Source organism: Camelina sativa, chromosome 9 (genome assembly GCF_030686135.1).
Source record: "Camelina sativa cultivar CO46 ecotype springtype chromosome 9, ASM3068613v1".
Lineage (NCBI taxonomy): Eukaryota > Viridiplantae > Streptophyta > Magnoliopsida > Brassicales > Brassicaceae > Camelina > Camelina sativa.
Window position 1 is genome coordinate 24,637,165 of NC_141888.1, and position 16,574 is coordinate 24,653,738.

Here is a 16,574-nt window from a genome sequence, read left to right on the forward strand (position 1 = left end):
ATATTGTATAAAATAAACGGGTTGTTTTTAAAAGAGATATATATACTTTTATCCACAAACTGTATAATACAAAATATACACGAATAAGAAAGGCAGAACATTAGCTACAAATTATAAACGAATAGATAGAATTATTATAAACAAAAAAAACTGTATGCTATTTGCATTATTGCATAATGTAAATGCTTTAGAAGTTGGCTAAAAAAAACTTAAAGATGTACATGGACGAGAAACTTCTAGCAAGTTTATGCACTTTGTTGTAGATTGTAGTTTTGGCCCAATATACTGGAAGACAACATTATGGTGCCGCCATTTTCCCACAAAGTAATAATGATTGGGATATTGATCACTTAAAACTAACATTGTTAGCCGAATAATAATTATTACTACGGTCTAAACAATAGTGTATATTAGTTTATATAGGTTTAAAATAGATCCAACTGCAAGTCCAAATGTGAATTGTGGAGTATACAACAAACCTAACAGGGACAGCCCACTCAATGATTGACCACAAATTCTCGATGTCAACTTGCTCGATGTAGGCTTGTCCACATATTCGTCATAATTAAGAACTTGGAATATGAAACAATACAAACTTATGAACAAGAGAGAAACAATTATATTATAATATTACTATTATATTGTCGAAGTGGCAACACAGATCAACTGTTTATTATGGTATTTCTATTAGTGTTTTATGATAACATTATTATATATTGCCAAAGTGGCAACACAGATCAACTATTTATAATGGTAGTTCTGTTACGTTAGTGTGTTTGTGGAGAGTCACCATGACAAGGAATATTTTGTAAATAGTCTGTAATAGAACTTTCACATGTAAGCACTTTCAAGTTTCAAAGGTGCAATCATTAATTAGATAGAATGTGTAGTAGTCACCTTTTTTGTTCAACGCCTAATTTAGTTTAGTTCTTCCCTTTTGTACTGTGAAACTGAAACCTCCTCGATTTAGGAATATTTTGCTACGCATTGTTTTGATTAATGATTATATATTTTTTTACCTTTTTTTAGTGTTGTTGTGCTCCGCTTTCAATCCACTTAATTTTATCTTTAACCTATCCTGGTGACTGAATTTTTTTTCTTTTAAAAAACAAATAGCTAAAAACCAAAAAAAATTGGCTTGTGACTTGTCGTCCTGAATTGAATTGTCATGCATGTCTCTTCGTCTTTTGACAGGTGATGAAGTAGGGAAGAATCCAAACAATCATGCAAAATGCTTCTTAATTAGAGCTAACATCATTGCTCTCTCTCAGATACTTTGTGCAAACGCATCAACACTACTCCACTCCCTGACCCGTATCCGCCAGCGAAACCACAAAATTAAAACAATGTTTTGATGATTTCTCAGCTACTTAATAGCTAACTAACCAACGACATGCATGTGAATACCTTTTCAAGAAAAAAAGGAGACACGGATAGAGAGGGTGGTAAACCATCAATCCTCCAAAAAACATATATCTTGCTTCCAATCGCTTCTAGCATACATGGCACCCACATGCGACCAAGTCGAGTACCATTTAAACATCAAATAAGACTCATGGAGAGACACGTCCGTCTATCTGTCATGACATGCACATCCTCTTCCGACATGTGTGATACACCGCATACCACTGTTTGTCCCCTAACGCTTGCTCTACAAGTTGCTGCGGTCAAACGCAAGTCGACCACCCGAATTTTGAGAGAATGATAAGTAAATGGAAAATGCTTTAGGGGACATCATTTCTTGTTTTCATCTCTCTTTTTTTTTTTTGGTGAGAAAAGGGAGGTTTACCTCCCTTAATTTATTAAAAAGGAAAAAAAAAAAATTACACTCGGACTTGCCGTGGGAACGCAGCCCCACTAACATCCTCCAAACAAATAGAATTCACACAATCTTGAACAAACTCTAACAAAAGAAAACTCAGCGGTAATAAAAACGCATAGTTCGCCAATCCATCAGCAAGACGATTAATCTTCCTATACACATGTGAAATACGGACTATCCAGTCCCTTGCAATAAAGCCATGGTACAAACGTACCAGAAAAAACAGCGGATGAGCATCACTAACCTCTGCCCTTAAAAAACCGACAACTATCTCCAAAGTCCAAATCCACCTCGATCTCCAACCTTCTCACTCCACGATCCCAAGCAACTAACAAACCATAGTACACTTCCCATAGTTCAGCCAATGGTGCAGAACAGATCCCAATATTCAAAACAAAACCCACAGACCAACAACCATGCATCCTCACCCCGCAACACACCCCCAGCTGTAGCTAACCCGGGATTACCTCTTGAAGCTCCATCGGTGTTTAGCTTCACCCAACCCTCAGGTGGTCGTTTTCATCTCTCTTTCTTTTGTTCAGCCTATTTAGTTTTAAATCTTATTGGAGGGACGTCCCATATTTCTTTGAGTGACCGTGAACATTCTTATTTAGTGCATATGTTCTTGAAACTTAAAACATAATCTCTACCAACCCAAGTTTCTACAAGCATAAGCCCAACCCGTATATAACTAAATCAGCCTTTAAAAGGAAAACAAACGGGCCTAACAAACAAATTTGAAATTGAATCGATTATGTAATTAAATGAGCCATGTTACAAAGTTTACATTCATAGCCACGCAAGTCTTGCGCATCAGATCAAAAAAAATTGTACGCCAAGCTTTATCGTTATTTTTTTGTCCAAAATCTTTCAAGTTCAAGCAATCTAAAAAATATATCCATGATGCATGCTTCAAAAAGGGGTGTCTAGACTAACTAAAGATGCTTCTTTTTCTAAAAGGAGAATCCTGTTTTCATTAGTCGGAGAACAAACTAATCAATGATATTGTCAAGAATCTTGTCTAACTTCATTCAGGTACCTTTTTGTCTGTTTTTGTTGTTGTTGTTGTTGTTGTTGTTGTCTTGTTGAACAATAAGTTATACCAAAGACTTGGCCTTGTTGCTGGCAAAAAAAAAAAAAAAGACTTGGCCTTGTGACCTTGTCTGCCGTTGTCCAAATAAGTATAGTAAGCTAATCTGAACATAATTTTTGATTTTGTTCCTCATGTCTACAAAAGTTACTTTATTAAGACGTCGTAATGAGTGATAACCAATCAATTAATTGACATTTTTAACCGGTAATCGAAGATTCGTTCCTCTTTACCAGAGAGGACACAAATTTTGGGTTATTATTAAAACATATTTAATCATATTTGCTAATAATATATATTGTTTATTTATTATGATTGGTGTTCACGATTAGAAACATGGAACATGAGTCTGCATGTGAAGGCGACAACTTCTATATATATAACACATACAAGTACAAATCTCTGTTTGTGGCATATTAAACGAATAAAATAACAACGAATGTAAATAAATTTAAGTATTATATGAAGCCACTCTTGCTATCCAATGACCTTTCGACTGATCAAACAGACTCACATTTGAACCCCATGCCCCTCTTATATAGCCACTGCTTCTTCTTTTTTTTTTTTTTTTTTTTTGGCATATCCACTTGCATCTATCATTTTATTATATAAAGTCATTCCTCTATTAACTATTACTATAACACATGTAGGTCCTTTGTTCCTAATTTATCAGTTAATAAATAATATCATCTGAACAATTTATAGTTTATTTGTATTTATTGATGAATAATAGTTTGGTCCCAGAAAAAAAAAAAACCTAGTCGGCCTTTTAGTGTTTTTTGAAGTTAGTGGCGAAATTGGTGGCAGAATAGCTTAAAAATAATAGACCACAAAAATAACTAGTCGGTAGTTTTAGAAAATTAATCTAATTAAAACGAAAAAAAATACTTAGCTTGATAATTATATATGTTTATTTAGGTCAAACCCAATATCATGTAGATATGTTTGAACATCAAAAACTAAAAACATACAATTTTTAACTTGGTATATATGACTTGTATTATTCATTAACTTAAAAAGATTAAAATATATTACAAACAAATCTGAGTGTTTGTTATATATTATCATTGTCCACTTCTCTCTCTCATACTTAATTTTGGTATAAGAAGAAAGAGGGAAACATAGTTTGAGTCTTTATTTGGGATATTTACATTTTAAAAAAAACCCTCCCAACAACCATGGCCTCGCTTCCGGTGAAGCCTCTACCTTCCGGCCACGTACAGCTTCTTCACCGGAATCTCGTTACTCCCCCGTCGATGATATCCGCCGGTTTCAAAAGGCATCATATCTTAGGAGTCCCTTCTTATCTACGTATTGATGAATCTGTGAAGCATATGAGAAGCCTTAGGTCGTTGAACAATCGTCGGCGGGTAAGCAAAAGCGCCGGCGTGTCTATGTCGGTGGCTTCGGCTGAGGATTTGCCTGCGGTTTCTTGGGAATCTTGGAAGCCCGACAAGAATACCTTAGCTCCGTCGCTAAGTGACGTCATTTGGCCTGCAGCAGGTAACTAATGAGTTATTAAATCTGTGTACCGGAGAAATTATTTTATGCTCACTTTGTTATTAAGAGTTAGTATTAATTTGATATATTCTTCTTTTACGTCTAGACTAGTTGATATTAATTTGGATTCTAAATATATGCATCTCCTTTCATATTAGGCAAACTATGAGTCCACGATTCCTACTTTGGGGTTTAGAAAAAAAAAATCATATTAATATAGAAATGATAAAAATAACATATATTAGACAGCAAGTTTCTTTGTCCGAAGACAAGGGAAGAGAGAGAGAGACAGATTGGTTGTGTCTCTTCCAACGACCAAATAGCTAGCTATATTGATAATATAGGATATGAATCTAACTGTTTGAGGTTTGACCGTTTGACCCATTCTCAAGTTTAGCAAGAATTCATACTTTTAACCAATTTGTATGTATAATCTTGGAGAAATGTAAGGGAACGGTTTATGGATTTTGTAAGGTTGTAAATATTAGAAAATAGCCATAGTCCATCAAATCCTCATTATACTGTGGTATTATCATTTTACGTCATGTTATAAATTTCTGAACATGCATGCAAAAGGAATTGACTTATTTGGTTTATTAAAGGTCATTTTACCTTCAAATATATGTTCTTAATCTTGAATCTACAACCGTTTTGATCAAATTAGTTATATAAGTATATGTTCAAACGATTTGAATGTTTGTTACTTTTTTTTGTATGAGAAAATTAAAGGAGCGTTTGCGGCAATGGCCATAATGGGAAGACTAGATCAAATGTTAAACCCTAAAGGGATCTCCATGTCGGTTGCACCACTTGGTGCCGTCTCTGCCATACTCTTCACCACCCCTTCTGCTCCTTCTGCTCGGGTAATTTCCTAGACGCTTTTTTCTTACTTCGATTGAAATGTTAAAACATAGCTAGCCTTAAACGCTAGGTAGGTAGTGTTGATCATCAGCATGGTGATGATGGGTGCATGTGTATTTATTTCAGAAATACAATATGTTCATGGCTCAAATAGGTTGTGCAGCCATTGGGGTGTTGGCGTTCTCCGTCTTTGGGCCAGGCTGGCTTGCCCGCAGCACAGCTCTCGCAGCTTCCATCGCGTTCATGGTCATCGCTCGTGCCAATCATCCTCCAGGTAATTCAATCCTACTCTTCTTTTCTGGAAGCTTTATACTATAAAAAACAAAAATCTTGAACTACCTAGCCAAAATAAAGAATCAGATTTCTTATATGTGTTTGTAAGGGATATGAGAACCATGGGACCTTAATATATCGTAGAAATAAGTTGGAAGCTACAGGAGCTATATTCGGAAATGAAAAAGTGTGTTCATCAGTATCATATTTGATATATGAATATTGGGAAGGATAATTTAGAAAATAAAACTTGAAGTACAAATTTCCACTCTCAACAATGATAATATAATTTGGGATTTTCATGTATTATATCGGTTTTGAAATAGTTGAATGATATATATTTGCATATGAAAACATACAGCGGCGAGTTTACCACTAATGTTCATAGATGGAGCAAAGTTACATAAGTTGAACTTTTGGTACGCATTATTCCCAGGTGCAGCCGCTTGTATCCTCCTCTGCTTCCTCGTAAGTTACCCTTCTCCTTTCAAAGTACATGATATTTGCTAATTGCCTCTTCTGCTTTCAAACCTATTTGCTTAGATATATATGTGTGTGTTTGTTTTTTGTTTCTGCAGCAAGAGATAGTGTGTTATTTGAAGGAAAACTTAAAATTTTGAAAAATGGAAAAGAGGGACACATGTTTATATATATTGGTGGAGGAGAGATCCTGCATGTGAAGATTTTTGGTTCATGTTTAGACGTTTACGGTAGATGGTCGACGTATATTCATACCCGGCCGTATATAAATGAATATATAAACAAATTTATTTATATACATACACATATATACGTTTCTACGAAACTTGTAAGTTGTAATGATTTATTTTCCATTTTTGGTCTTTTACGTTGAGATTAATTTACTTAAATAATAATAATATGTGTATCGATATGTATCATCGTACATATATACACATGGTGGAATGTAGATTATTTTTCTTCACTTGGAAGAAAATTATTATTTGTGTGGCACTGAACAAAACTTTCGATATGTTCACTGATACTTATATGTTGATCTTCAAAATCTTTATATTGTATGTGTCACTTTTATCATTTTATGTAGACAAATTAGGATTGATATATACAAGGAGAATATGATTGGTGATGAGATATTTTATATGTAATTAATACCAACATTCCTTATCGAAACAAACATATATGTTTAACAAATGTTTAACAAAATCATTCTAAATTTTTTTTTTAAAAAAAACGTTTTATTAGTTTGTGTTTTTGTTGGTGGTTTAGTTTTCAGTCAATTCTCTTTTCATATCAATCATATAGTCATTCAATTTAGTCATACGAATATAGGAATGCATGGATGATAAATGATTTTGGTCAACGAATATGAATAGAGTATTGACTGAAAACCATCCATGGATTCTAAAATCGTTTGACTATTTTTTTTTATTAAGTTTGTTGTGCCACTTAGGTTTTGAATGGTAACAGCGGTCAAGGCGGACAAATCCGTCAGTGGTTTAGACCACTTTCTTTTCATCATTCACAAATTTTGTTCCCAGGGATGCGGTCCAAAAGATACAGAAAAAAAATCGCTGCGGACCAACTGCAAACTATTTTTGTGTACGAATAAAGTTGATCCGCAACAGTCTGCTGCCCACCCTATTTTTAGGGCAGATTAAACCGTTGACAGATTTGGCCGCCCCGACCGCAGTCACCATTCAGAACCTTAGTTAATTGTTTGATAAGTGTTTCTGTGTTTGTATTAAAAAAGAATATGTTTGTGTTGAGTTACTTTGAAACCTTTAGTATGTAAACTAGTTTTTCAAAGATCCTTCAACAAAGTTAAAGCTAACCCATGCAGAAAAAGTTGTATAAAACTGAAAGCAAAAAAACACCAACCTTTTTTTTTCTTTTCTTAAAGCAGAAAAAGTTGGTCTAAGCACTTCACTTAGCCTTTGGCAATTTCAGTGGTTCTGATTCTCTATGGCTTTAGGGTTTATAACATTGAAAATTGGTCTTGACCTGAAACCATAACCATGTAAAAGGTATCTGAACAATGTCTATCATTACAGAGTTTGGACATGAACAATTCTTCTTCCCTCTTACCAAATGTAAACCCCCGATTTATTTACATTTCAAGACTGTCAAAGCTGATAACATTTTAAGGAATGGGTAGGGAAATCAGTCAAGTGTTAGTGTTTTGGGTAGAACTTTCCACAGGCTCATTCCTTTCTCTCATCTCCGAGATGGAGATAGATCAGTCGAGACAGGTGGAACCCCACCGTTCTCTGCAGTCTCCAGAGCGGTGTCTGTGTGGACTGGGTGGATTAGGGATTGAAGTCTCAAAAAGTAGCTCTCGCTTTGAAGTTGGCTTCTTATGTACCGAGCTTCTGTTGTTTCTGTGTTCACTTGTGAGGGTTGTTCTGTTCCTGAGCTCTGGAGGTTGGATAATGCGCTGAGATCAAGGTCTGGGAAAACCGAGCACCGGCACCGGGGACATTTCACGTTTAAACGCAACCACTGGTCTATGCACTCCACATGGAAATTATGGGCGCAAGGCAAACCTCTAACCTGTAAAATTCAGACAAATTCCGCTCATCTAAGGAAAGCATTGAGACGAGAAAAGCACGCAAGCACAGTATGAAAGCAAAGCTAGTGTTCAATACCACAACAATATGAATAAGAAGTTGGTTAATCTAGCAATGGAGAAAATTTAGGAAAGTGATGTTTAGTACCTCATGGCCAATATGGAACTCCTCTAAGCAGATTAAGCATTCACCGCAGTCATCTGGGACAGCTTTTAATCTGAACTTTGGAAGTTCTTGAATGAGTGCTTCAACAGCTTCTGTCTGTTTACCAACCAAAGCATTAGATGTTTGGAATCTTGAGACAGAGATATAGTAAAAGTAATGGGCATAATCACATCCTGCCAATGATATCTTCTTTGACATCATTGGCAAAGAAGATTTCTGTTTCTCTACAAAATATGTCCACAGGTACTGGAAACATAACTGTTGAGTATGAGATTACTCGTATGGGAGAGATTAAAACCACGGAAAGAGTAGCTATGAGTCATATTTATGATAGAGACAAGTTACTAAATCTTAGGGTGCTGACAGTAAAGGACCAGACTTGCCTGAGCTGGAGTCAAGTAAAGTCCAGGATGGTATGTAGCAGCATCTTGACTTATGCCTCTCATCTCTTGGCCTGCGGCTTCAAATGCCCAGTCAGGTACCCTAATCATGTCAACTAAAATCTGGGTACAAGAAAACAGACATTGACAAATTACTCAGAAGTGTCAGGGACTAACTGCAACATAAAGCACTTGGAAACAAAAATCATAATGATAAACTCCGAAAAGTGTAAAGGAATTGAAGTTGAATAATTAAATCCTGAAACTTACCCCGAACTCTGAAATCGGAATTCCCTGCTGAGCACGTAATAAGTGTACCTGTCTTCGTGTCAACCACTATCAAGTAAACTCATATTAAGTTGGGTCCCATCTTCAAACCAACAAAAAAAAGCTTGATAAAAATCTACCTTTCCAACACAGATGCAAGCAATGCAGAGGAGGCCACAGTAGCTGAACATCAACCAAATGAGAAAACCCCATTTTTGGCCTTCTTCAGGTAACTATCACAAGATAATACATACTAACTCAGCAACAGATTTCCAACAAGAATAATCATATGCCATGACTGTAAAAAAATTCTTACACATCTTTTCGCCTTTGTAAACCATAGTGTACCGATTACAGTCCAAGCCCACAAAAATGGATACAGCATCAGAGATAGGACAGACAGGACAACCACTCTTCCACAAAACATGGCGTTCCTCTGTTGGCTTCCAAAATCCCTAACAGATGTTCATACCATAAATTATTATGACACAAATAAATATTCATCAAACTTTGCTACCTAGGGAGATAAGAGAAATGTTGCAACTAGCTACTTATGAGATCAAGCTTGCAACTCAAAGAGCCTATTCGACTGGAGCTACAAAGATATTCTACCAATTGGCATATATTTATCATAATCGAATCCTTCTCAATGAATTACATGCCTATCTAAGGAATAAGGATAGCAAATAGAAGACTACACAAAAGTTTCTTCTTGAGATAACAAATCTGGGAAACGGGGAGGAAGATTCCAACATCAAATTAAGTGTAACTCTAGGAACTAGGAGATTTAGATGGAACTTACAAGCCAAGTCCAGAAGCAAGACCATTGTCAACAAACATGAAGACCCGGAAGAGAAACACAGTGGTATAATCGACCTGCAAGTCATAGAGACAAACAAAACCGTGAGGGTAAAATAACTAAACTTAAAGATTCCAAGGAAAGGAACACAAAAGAACCGAAACTGATAATAAAAAAAAGTAGAACTGAGGTGCACCACCTACCACAATCCATATATGCAGAGGGTATTCGCAAGAACGATATCTATTCCAATTGACAGCTACAATGATTCTACAACGCAAAAACCATTAAGGAAAACGAAATCGAGAGGTTTATCTATATTACCTTAATTCAGTACAAGATCCACTAGTTCCTCTACTCCAAAAGAACCAAAACTAAAAATCAAATCTTCAAGACAACAAAAAGAAGCAGTAGAAGATGTAAAATTTAATTTACTTTTCCTTCTGATGAACCCTAAATCGAAAAAAACTGGAGAAATCATCTCCGGAACTGAGAATTCTCAGCTCGATCCAAAGCAAGAACACAAAATTATACCGGAATTTGTAAAAAGAACTAAAATTCGCGGAATTAAAACTAGCATAGAGATATATATAAGGATACACACTAGTGGCAAGCATCGACAAGAAGAACCCATCATACCTGCACAAGAATTTATAAAACGTTAACAGAAAAAAAAAAAAAAAAAAAAAAAAAAAAAAAAAAAAAAGAAGCCCCTAAAAACTCGTAAAATGGGTAATTTATTGATCCAAAAATCGAAATCTGTTTCCTTTAAATCGACCCAAGTGAAAATAAACTCACCACTTGAAATCGACACCTCTCATCGCCATGAGAGATGATGGAAAGAAAATAAAAAAGAAGGAGGAGTGAGAAACCCTAAGAAAGGTTTGAAGATTTTTTTTTAAAAAATGGTGGAATCGATTCTCGAAATCGTGAGCTGATGATGCAGTATCTATCTAAAAGCGGATTACGGGATTAGGATCGAGCGAGAGCGAGAGCGAGAGTGAGAGAGAAAAAGGAGGGATTTGGAGGATCCAACAAGACAACACAAGTTGCAAAAATTGTGAGAGAGAATCTCTCAGAGAGATTAAGAAAAAGAAATTAAAAAAGAGAGAAACGGAAACTTCTAGCTGAAGAAGAAGTAATTCACGATTTAGTCTTTCTCTTTTTTTTTTTTTTTTTTTTTTAATGCATTCAACATTTTTCGTCATTTTTAGTAGATTACACCGTTTATCAAAAATTGAGTCAAGAATTAACTCGTACTCCCTCTGTTTCAAAATGTAAGTTGTTTTGGTTGAATGCACACATATTAAAATAATTTTTGCTTTTTGTAGTCTCTAAAAAACTTTATGATTTTATCTCACCATTTAATTAAAGAAAAAAAAGATAAATGGTTTAAAAAAGATAAACTTTACTTTTAGTTTGCTTTTTGTCTTGATTGTTGGAAAACAACTTATATTTTGAAACAAAAAAAATTTCTAAAACAACTTACATTTTGAAACAGAGGGAGTATTAAATTAAGTAGATTATGTACTAATTAGGTTCATGTATTTTACAGCATATAATAATTATCATAATTTAGCTATATAGTATATACATCTCAAGTCTCAACTAACAGTACTGTTTCACCAAATCTATGATATGTTTCCCACAAACTAAAAAATCAAGTCTAGTTTGGAAATACTAAACTATACTTATAAAGAAAATAAAAATTTACAGTAATTAGAAATTAATTTTAATATCTTTTTGTATCTTTATAAAACTTTTTTAATTCATATTTCATTTATATATACTTAGAAATGTGTCTTCTAGTGTTGATGAAGTTATTGTTACATTTTCGGTTTCGATGGAAACAATGCGAAGAAACCAAATGAACGCCATGTCTAAGAGAAACAGCTATATGTGATATCAAGAAAAAAATATAACAGCAAGAACTTTTGAATACACATTTATTAAAGTATCACAATCCTTTTTACTCAAGTTACAAAATACAAACCCAGGCCTTAATTTTATTACTGTTAACTTTTTATAGAGTCTCTCTATCTTTGGTTTGAGCATTTATGATGAGACAGACATAAAAACTGCAGAGATCAGATCCAGGCAGGCTTATTCAAAGCAGTAACGACTGCCTTGATCTGCAAGTAATTGTTGAGACTGTATATCCCTTTCTCTCTGCCATTCCCACTCATCTTGTAACCACCAAATGGAATGGCTGCATCAAAGACGTCGAAGCAGTTTATCCAAACGGTTCCAGCTTTCAAAGCCCTCGAAACTCTGTTTGCGGTGTCCAGACTCTTTGTGAAAACCCCTGCAGCTAGCCCGTACCTAGTATCGTTTGCCCTCTTTATCACCTCATCCACATCCCTGAACCCAACATTACATTTTTGGTTTTAGGCCTTCGAAAAATATAGCAAAATAGTAACCAACGTTAAGTCAAAAATACTATCGCTCAGACTTTTGTTCAGTTTTTCAGATATCTAATAACTAGACGTCTAGACCTAATTAATATAAGCATATTGTGACTTGTTTGCTTACTGGATCGGTTTTTTCGATTCAGAGTAGCTTGGTTTATACCCAGGTTAAACATCTCTACTATTTTACTAATCACATATCCCATCATGACTTATGTGTACGTACCTGAACTTCAAGATTGATTGGACTGGACCGAAAATCTCGTCTTGAGCGATAAGCATGTTGTCCTGTATTTGTTCAAGATTAATGCCATGAAGAATTGAAACAGATCAGAACATTAAAGACGTCTTGGAAGAGTTTTCTTTTTTACCTTAACATTAGAAAAGACTGTAGGTTGGATGAAGTAACCTTTGTCTCCAATCTGATCACCACCACATTCAAGAGTAGCATTGCTTTCGACACCTGACTTTATGTAGTTCATCACTTTCTTGAATTGCTTCGAATCGATCTATACAAAGTTTAAAATATAAGTAAAAGAAATCACAAAATCATCAGGAAAATATAAAGGCTAAACTCTTTTTTAATGTACGGAATGTGTGTGTGTTACCTGAGGACCCTGTTCAATGCCTTTCTTGAAAGGATCACCCACCACACGTTTCAATGCGCGTGCCTTTGATTTCTCAACAAACTCATCATACACTTTCTCATGTACATATGTCCGCGATCCAGCACAGCAACATTGCCCCTACAAAAACATTACTCAACATTACCTCAAGGTGTATATTCTACTATTGAAAAAACCTGCAAGCTCAAGAGCTATCTAAAAAATGCAAGTAAGATTAGCTAAAGGTATGTCTTATAGTATAGACAAACCTGGTTGAAGAAGAGGGCAAAGTGTGCTTGCTCTACAGCTTTATCGATATCAGCATCTTCGAATACAATGAACGGTGATTTCCCACCAAGTTCCAAAGTCACCGGCTTGAGATTGCTGTTAGCAGCCAAACCAAGTATAACTTTGCCCGTATCAGTGGATCCTGTAAAAGCAAGCTGCAGGAAAAGGAACAATATATATAACATAAGTTTAGTTTCTTATAGAAGTTAAGAACAAGGAAATTGATATCTCTACCTTGTCTACATCCATGTGACTCGCGAGGGAAGCACCCGCTGTTGGACCAAATCCAGAAACTATATTCAGAACACCAGGAGGAAGACCGGCCTAATCATAAATTTCAAGAAACACTGTTACTTCCTCATAGCAACAATGGAAAGCAGAAGATGAAAAGAGAGTCTATCTCATGTTATCTTACTTCAAGTAAAAGCTTGCCAGCATAGAAAGCGGTAAGAGGCGTTTGTTCAGCGGTTTTGAGGACAATGCTGTTACCACAAGCAAGAGCAGGACCAACTTTCCAAGCAAACATCAAAAGCGGAAAGTTCCATGGAATGATCTGTCCAGCTACACCTATTGGTTCATGCAATGTTTGGACATGATAGTTTCCATCAGCTGGAACTGTTAGTCCATGAATCTTATCCGCCCAACCTAACACACCAAAGCAAAACCACGAATGTGTTCATTCACAGAAATTAACACCAAAAGCAAGAAACTTTCACTAGGTTTTATCAAGATACCAGCATAGTAACGGAACAATCTGGCGAACATTGGAATCTCTACGTTCTTGGATTGTTGGTAAGGCTTGCCATTGTCCCATGTCTCTAGAGAAGCCAGCTCTTCGCTGTGTTTCTCAACCAAATCAGCGAACCTCAGCATTACTCTTGACCTTTCCTGAAACCCAAATCACAAACCAAATGAGAACATATCAGATTAAAGCTCATAAATTTAAAGACTCCAGAAGAGTACTTACATAAGCACTCATTTTAGGCCAAGGTCCTTCATCAAAAGCCTTCCTTGCAGCTTTAACCGCCCGATTGATATCTTCAGCATCACCTTCAGCTACATGCGCAATGACTTCCCCTGTCCGCGGATCAAGAGTCGGAAACGTCTTACCTGAAATGAAGGATTCCAAAAATCAACTATTAAGCTCATGGAACTGGAACCTCAAGACTCAAAATTTGCATTTTTTTAACAAATAAAAATGAAAACTTTAATCACCAGAAGCAGAGTCAACAAAGTTCCCATCGATAAGGAGCTGAGTGTGAGAAACTTGAACAGAGGGACTAATGAGTTCCTCAGCAGCAGAAGAGGTTCCAAATCTCCTTAAGATCCCTCCATTATAACAATTTCTCCCTGAAACAAAATCGTCATCATGTTCATACATCACACCCTAGATTCACCCACAGACACACTAATCAAAGAATCTAATTTTCATTGGAAACAACGTTAAGTTCAGTGATATACTCGAATCAGAACATCATACTGAATCTAATAAAGTTGAAACATGAAGATACTTTGAGAGATTCATCAGAGATATCGAACAGTGATTTATTAGTAAGCGTCATGGGGTACCTTGAGAACGAGACAATAAGGGAGAGGAAGCAGATAAAGATCGAGATAAGAGAGAAGAGACTCTACGAGCCGCCATGGATGGATATGCAAAAAGCTTCACAACAAGCTTTCAAAAACGTCAAAGGTCTTATCTTTTTTTTCTTTCTTGGGATTTTCTTCTTCTCTAGTCTCTCTCTCTCTCTTTAATGGGATTTATATTTTTGTTGTGATTTGAAGGGGGAAAGAATCCAACGGTCGAGATCTCCTGCAATCTCTCACACATGTCGCTTAACTTGAACTCTCCTTGGTTCGTGTTGCCGTACATTGAATGGCTTATTTTTGACTATTTAACGTTTTGTTTTGTCCGTTTTCCAATAAGAATTCAAATATGAAAGACAAAATAAGCGATTATAATATAAGATTGAAAGCCATGAGTTGCCTTGCCGTGATTTCTGATTTTTTGGTATATGTGTTGCTAGCCCTGAGACCAAATATCCGGATCCGAATCCGGTATTCGATCCGAAAAACCGGATATCCGTCAAAACGGATCCGGATACGGATGTTATGTTTCTATATCCGGCCATATACGGATTCGGATCCGGATACTAAAAATAATTTGGACCGGATATCCGGATCCGCCATTATATCATATAAACATAAATAAGTAATGTATATATACGTGTGTATAGGCATGAGGAAGGGACCACACATATATAGCACAGAGTTGAGAAGATAATTTTTGCTTTTGTCGATGTGGGACTTTTCCACTCTCACTTCCTTTTGTCATTTTATCCCACATCGAGTGAAAACAAAAAAAGCACTCCACTTTTTATCTATAAATTGCTCCAAAACCTTCTTATTCTCTATCAATGCGTATTGGGCTTACATTTTAAAGCCCATATAGTAATTAAAGCCGGATTTCGGATATCCGACGGATAACCAAAATTTCAACGGTTATCCGCTAACCGGATATCCGGGATAACGGATAAGGATTCGGATAATAGAATTGTTTATCCGCCGGATTCGGATTCGGATACCATCAAAAAGGCCGGATATCCGGCTCCGGCCCAGGCCTATGTGTTGCCTTGCCGTGATTTCTTATTTTTTCCAACTACAAAAAAGAAACAATTAAATTAAATGCAGATATAAGTGGAAATTATATTTGTGTGGGGAATATGTAAAGGATAATGAAATGAAGATAAAGATAAATAAATAATTGCAAGTATGGTGTGATGTCATTTTCTAAGAGGTGGTTGTGTCATCTATTTGGTATGTTTTTTCATCTTTTCTTGTAATTCATAGGTTTACTTTGTGGATTGCGATGTTGTGGTCCTTTGAAAGTGTTTTCCACATATAAGAAAATTAATGTGATGTTATAAAACATAACGTAAATATATAATGTTATATTATATATGTATATGTGTATGCATAATATATACATACTATAGTAAATAAATGGAGAGAGTAATATATGGAGTGAGAGACCGAGAGTAGAGGGGAGAGAGTTAAACAATGATGCTTTTCTTATTATTACTTTCTTCTCTTCTTACAACAACTCCTTATTTATAGTGAGCAACAAAAGACATGAGTCACACACTTATACATTTGGTAATGACAAGTGGTGAGTTAGTGTAATATAACATGAACAAGTGTCATGACATGTGTCTTGTGATGGATTAATTACAATTATATTTCATAACACTCCCCCTTGATTATCCATCACCATTGATGAATTACGTACTACCTCATTAAAAACCTTGTCACGAAAAAACCCATTGGGATAAAAACCATGACAAGGGAAAAAGAGTATAGTAACGTAATCTCCCCCTCGAAAAGATATGTATGATCCTTCTTCATAAATCTCGTAGATGACGCATTCCAATACTGTGAATTTGCTTTCTGAATGTGGTAGTTGGAAGCGCCTTTGTGAATAGATCTGCTGCATTGTCACTTGAGCGGATATGTTGAATATCAACTTCCTTCTTTTGCTCGAGCTCTTGAGTGTAGGAGAAAAATCTTGGA

General features: G+C 35.7%; 3 protein-coding genes across 5 annotated transcripts; 1 reads left to right on the plus strand and 2 right to left on the minus strand.

Annotated features, from left to right (window-relative positions):
• The first annotated feature begins 1,710 nt into the window (after positions 1 to 1,710).
• LOC104711274 (uncharacterized) lies at positions 1,711 to 6,438 on the plus strand. Of its 2 annotated transcripts, none has more exons than XM_010427966.3 (5): positions 1,711 to 4,415; positions 5,142 to 5,275; positions 5,400 to 5,547; positions 5,908 to 6,014; positions 6,125 to 6,438. In XM_010427966.3, exons 1-5 carry the CDS (start codon positions 4,091 to 4,093, stop codon positions 6,164 to 6,166), a joined length of 756 nt encoding a protein of 251 aa, XP_010426268.2. In that variant the 5' UTR covers positions 1,711 to 4,090; the 3' UTR covers positions 6,167 to 6,438. The 2 variants fall into 2 exon arrangements, 1 of the variants encoding a protein (XP_010426268.2); XR_015565577.1 differs by having other exon boundaries at positions 3,992 to 4,415; positions 5,428 to 5,547.
• A 1,061-nt stretch (positions 6,439 to 7,499) lies between these two features.
• LOC104711275 (E3 ubiquitin-protein ligase SIS3) lies at positions 7,500 to 11,004 on the minus strand. 2 transcript variants are annotated; one of them, XM_010427968.3, is made up of 10 exons: positions 10,502 to 11,004; positions 10,304 to 10,342; positions 9,907 to 9,973; positions 9,707 to 9,780; positions 9,221 to 9,359; positions 9,045 to 9,137; positions 8,908 to 8,973; positions 8,641 to 8,760; positions 8,240 to 8,353; positions 7,500 to 8,075 (listed from the first exon to the last, which is right to left on the minus strand). In XM_010427968.3, exons 1-10 carry the CDS (start codon positions 10,528 to 10,530, stop codon positions 7,740 to 7,742), a joined length of 1,077 nt encoding a protein of 358 aa, XP_010426270.1. In that variant the 5' UTR covers positions 10,531 to 11,004; the 3' UTR covers positions 7,500 to 7,739. The 2 variants fall into 2 exon arrangements, with proteins under 2 accessions (XP_010426270.1, XP_087323095.1); XM_087466969.1 differs by having other exon boundaries at positions 8,240 to 8,349; positions 8,637 to 8,760; positions 10,502 to 11,002.
• A 631-nt stretch (positions 11,005 to 11,635) lies between these two features.
• Positions 11,636 to 15,237, minus strand: LOC104711276 (aldehyde dehydrogenase family 2 member B4, mitochondrial). The gene is made up of 11 exons (XM_010427969.3): positions 14,574 to 15,237; positions 14,220 to 14,354; positions 13,972 to 14,114; positions 13,739 to 13,892; positions 13,420 to 13,649; positions 13,239 to 13,328; positions 12,986 to 13,159; positions 12,720 to 12,857; positions 12,483 to 12,620; positions 12,338 to 12,399; positions 11,636 to 12,064 (listed from the first exon to the last, which is right to left on the minus strand). Exons 1-11 carry the CDS (start codon positions 14,647 to 14,649, stop codon positions 11,791 to 11,793), a joined length of 1,614 nt encoding a protein of 537 aa, XP_010426271.2. The 5' UTR covers positions 14,650 to 15,237; the 3' UTR covers positions 11,636 to 11,790.
• Positions 15,238 to 16,574: the final 1,337 nt, after the last annotated feature.